At 34.3% G+C, this 3444-nt stretch overlaps 1 protein-coding gene across 1 annotated transcript in view; it reads left to right on the top strand.

The window, feature by feature from the left end:
• Positions 1-2893: 2893 nt before the first annotated feature.
• The window catches only part of TRIADDRAFT_13890 (uncharacterized protein), a gene marked incomplete at both ends in the record, with an annotated part of 2523 nt that continues 1972 nt past the window's right edge, over positions 2894-3444 (top strand). The window contains one exon of the mRNA XM_002112539.1: positions 2894-3405. Within this exon, the coding sequence (XP_002112575.1) occupies positions 2894-3405 (512 nt within the window). The remainder of the gene's footprint in view (positions 3406-3444) is intronic.

The raw sequence follows: 3444 nt of genomic DNA on the forward strand, positions 1-3444 counted from the left end.
CAAAAAAGTTATGATTTGCGAAATTCTTGAAATCCTGACTTACATAGTCAACAATTTAGAACGAATTAGCTAACCAGAGTCTATATACAGTGCATTAGACCTAAGGATTTTCCAATAAACAGAGCTATGCAAAACTTACTACGAGCTTCAACTATTAAAGTATCTTGAGTAATTACAGTGTCGTTCTGACAGCTGTAGACTATGATTTTAGTATGATACATTTAGAAATCAACTAATGTGTTGTAATAATTCTTAGGAGGATAATGAACTAATAAATTCTATCTACTTAATTGTACTCTATATGATCGTAGATTAACTATGATCGACATTTCAACTTAAATCGTTTAGCGGTAATGCTTGCTGCTTACATGCAACGAACAAATCGTTGAGTCAGTCCGTAATAAAGCCATTACTTGTCAAATGCTTTCGCTGTACGCTCGAACAACAAAGAGTAGAAGACAGTCTTTGATATTCAATATAGATTTGATCTACGACAGCATGTCTCCGCTCTTTGCGATCTGCTTTGCAGCTATTCATGAAACTACGATGAAGTACGCTGGCTAATGTTGTTCAATATTAATTAGGCAGTAACCATCTACAAAAGAAGGCTATCTCAACTTTTGCCTTCTAAGCATAATAAATAACGCAAGAAATGCATATCGAATACACTGGGTAAACGCTCAATGGCATACGTAGCTTCTAGTTTCTACATTACAACATTGGCAACGATTGCTACCGGCATTCTTATTCTAGTGATAACTTCTAAATAGAAATAATACGGAACACATTTTCGCATAACTTACCGGATTAATTAGCTTTATTTCTATTCGCTAGTGATAGAAGCAAGCTTCGTCAGTTGTATGCAGTATCAGACATCAGCTGATCAAATTATTGATTAGAAATATTCAATAAGGCATTACGTTCATGTATTACCGCACCAATTACTGTAAATTGGCTCGTTCTATCGATAAAGATGAGAAATTCAAAATGCATGCGAGGGATAAGCCACCGACTCAATAACCATTGCTATTTATACGTATGCTGATTTTAACTAAGTGCGTGTTTTCCACTCTTGGTTTATAATGCTAATGAATCAGCTATTATTTTATTTATAATATCCAACCATCACGAATTAATCCGGAAGAGAATACGCTGCTCTTTAGGATAGGATCATAAAAATTAATTTTACGCCAGTGCGGCAGCTTTCATGTTAGAGTTTTACTCTGCCAGTGTCTTATGAACCCTACTGTTGCAAAAATTACATCTATTGCAGTAACTATTCTGCTCATACTCTACTCACTATCTCCAGTACTACAGTATCAATCGTTATATCTTCTTACTAGATGGAACAAAGTTTCTGCTATTTGTACAGCCAGATCTTCATCTAGAACTAAGACCTCAATAAGAATAATCTTATAATTTTCCACGTTTTCATTTCTATTGATGCGCTATGATGATATCGTACTTATTAATGAATAAAGTTACGTGTAAACGATTGCCAATTTATGATAGCTTAATCTTTACCAAAAGCTAATCAACCGTATTACGATTAATCCCTTCCCCCTGACAGGTTGTGATGATCTAGTGTTTATCAATTAATAAAATTTACGTGTGAACAATTGCCGATGAATAAATTTACTTCTGCCAAAATCATTCAATCGTATAACAATTAATCCCTTCATCCTTATCCTATGAAAATCATGAACGCTTGACTAATCAAATTTTAGCATTACTTCGTGCTGGCAATAGTGACTAAAGCACAGCATGATATGCGCAATCGTCTAGCACATACACTGTATGTTATACAGATTCACTTAATTAATATAGCAATAATCTATGAAAATTGAACTAGTAGAATCTGAATGTAATATTATTGTACAGTTTTTTAAATACTGCTATCGCGGAATCAGACATCCGACGTGTTTTCCTACACTTTCCTATATATAGGATCGGAATAAAGTATCGATGCGCCCTGCATTGTATCTGAAGTAAAATCGGAGCCTTTTTGCAGTTGATCTTCGACCTTATTTTTTTCGTCTTACCTTCCGATTTCATTGTAGCTAAGCTACTGGAAACATACAGTAAATACGGTAAATACGCTAAAATACTGTCCGAATTTGGCTGAAACGCCTCGATCCGATTACTTTGTAGGAAGACGAACAAAAGCTTCTAGTAAATTTCAGGATCTTGTGAGAACTGAATTTTATTTAAGACCTTTACATTGTAGCCAATCATTTATGCACCCGGTACTAATTACTTTGCATAAAGGGGCGGTGGCTATATTCAATAGCGGAATATAATTCAATAAGGTAGAAATTAAGCCATGTTCACCGGTAATTAATTCACAATTATAATTGCAATGCAATAAAATCAGTTCTTATTGTGTATCTGTTATAGAATACACAATCCCGACTTGAATACTATAGTAAAGTCCATATGTAATGTAAATAGAATATTTCTCATTTGCTTTCATTCCGCACTAATTGTAACAACCGTATTGGCACCTAAAGCGATTTGTTATTGTCTGAAAGAATCCGTTATTGTTTTTATTAAGAATATCGGTCTATAGTAGGTCCATTAAGAATCCTCCAAATTAGTCCTATAGTTCTTTCTAATAAAAATATTTTTCGCGTCCGACAATATAATACTGCGTTTATGAAGTAGTTAACCTTTATCTGGTTGCAATTCTAGCCTTCATTCATTTACAACAGTCCGACATTAAATTTAGTCCAATATCTTTGATTAAATCATGGCCATGTTTTCGTCTACAATAATCAACAGTTTGTTCCGCGCATCTCGAAGTGCAGTTACATACTCTTCTTCCAACTTGATTCGTCGCCCATATTGGCTATCTCCTAAGCTATATTATTCGATACAAGTTGAAAATCGAGTTCAAGATAAACTAATATCTGTAACATGGGACGATGGTAAAACTACAAATTATCCCCATATCTATCTTCGCGATAATTGTCGTTGTTCGTCTTGCTTCGATCCTCAAACTCAACAACGTTCTATCTCGAATGCTGTATATCACAACTATGCTAATGCAACAATAAAGACAGCCCGAGTAGACGATAAAAACGATAAATTATACTTAGAATGGATAAACGATGGCGAACATACAACTAGTAATTTTGAATTAGATTGGTTAAAAGCTCATCGATCTATCACTTATGATGATATTGAAGTTAATCCAGTTACCAAACAGCTATGGGGTAGCGAAATGAAAAACAATTTACCACAATTCGATTATAATAAAATATTAAATGACGATTCAGAATTACATCGATGGGTGCGTTGTATGTTAAAAGTAGGCATTTCATTGCTCGTCGGTTTACCAGAAGACATCGGTCAAGTCAAAAAGTTCGTCAATAGGGTAGCATATCTTCGCAAGACATGCTATGGGTAGGCATAATAAACATAAATTACTTGTAATTTATATAA

This window comes from Trichoplax adhaerens, genomic scaffold, assembly GCF_000150275.1.
Source record: "Trichoplax adhaerens TRIADscaffold_5 genomic scaffold, whole genome shotgun sequence".
Lineage (NCBI taxonomy): Eukaryota > Metazoa > Placozoa > Uniplacotomia > Trichoplacea > Trichoplacidae > Trichoplax > Trichoplax adhaerens.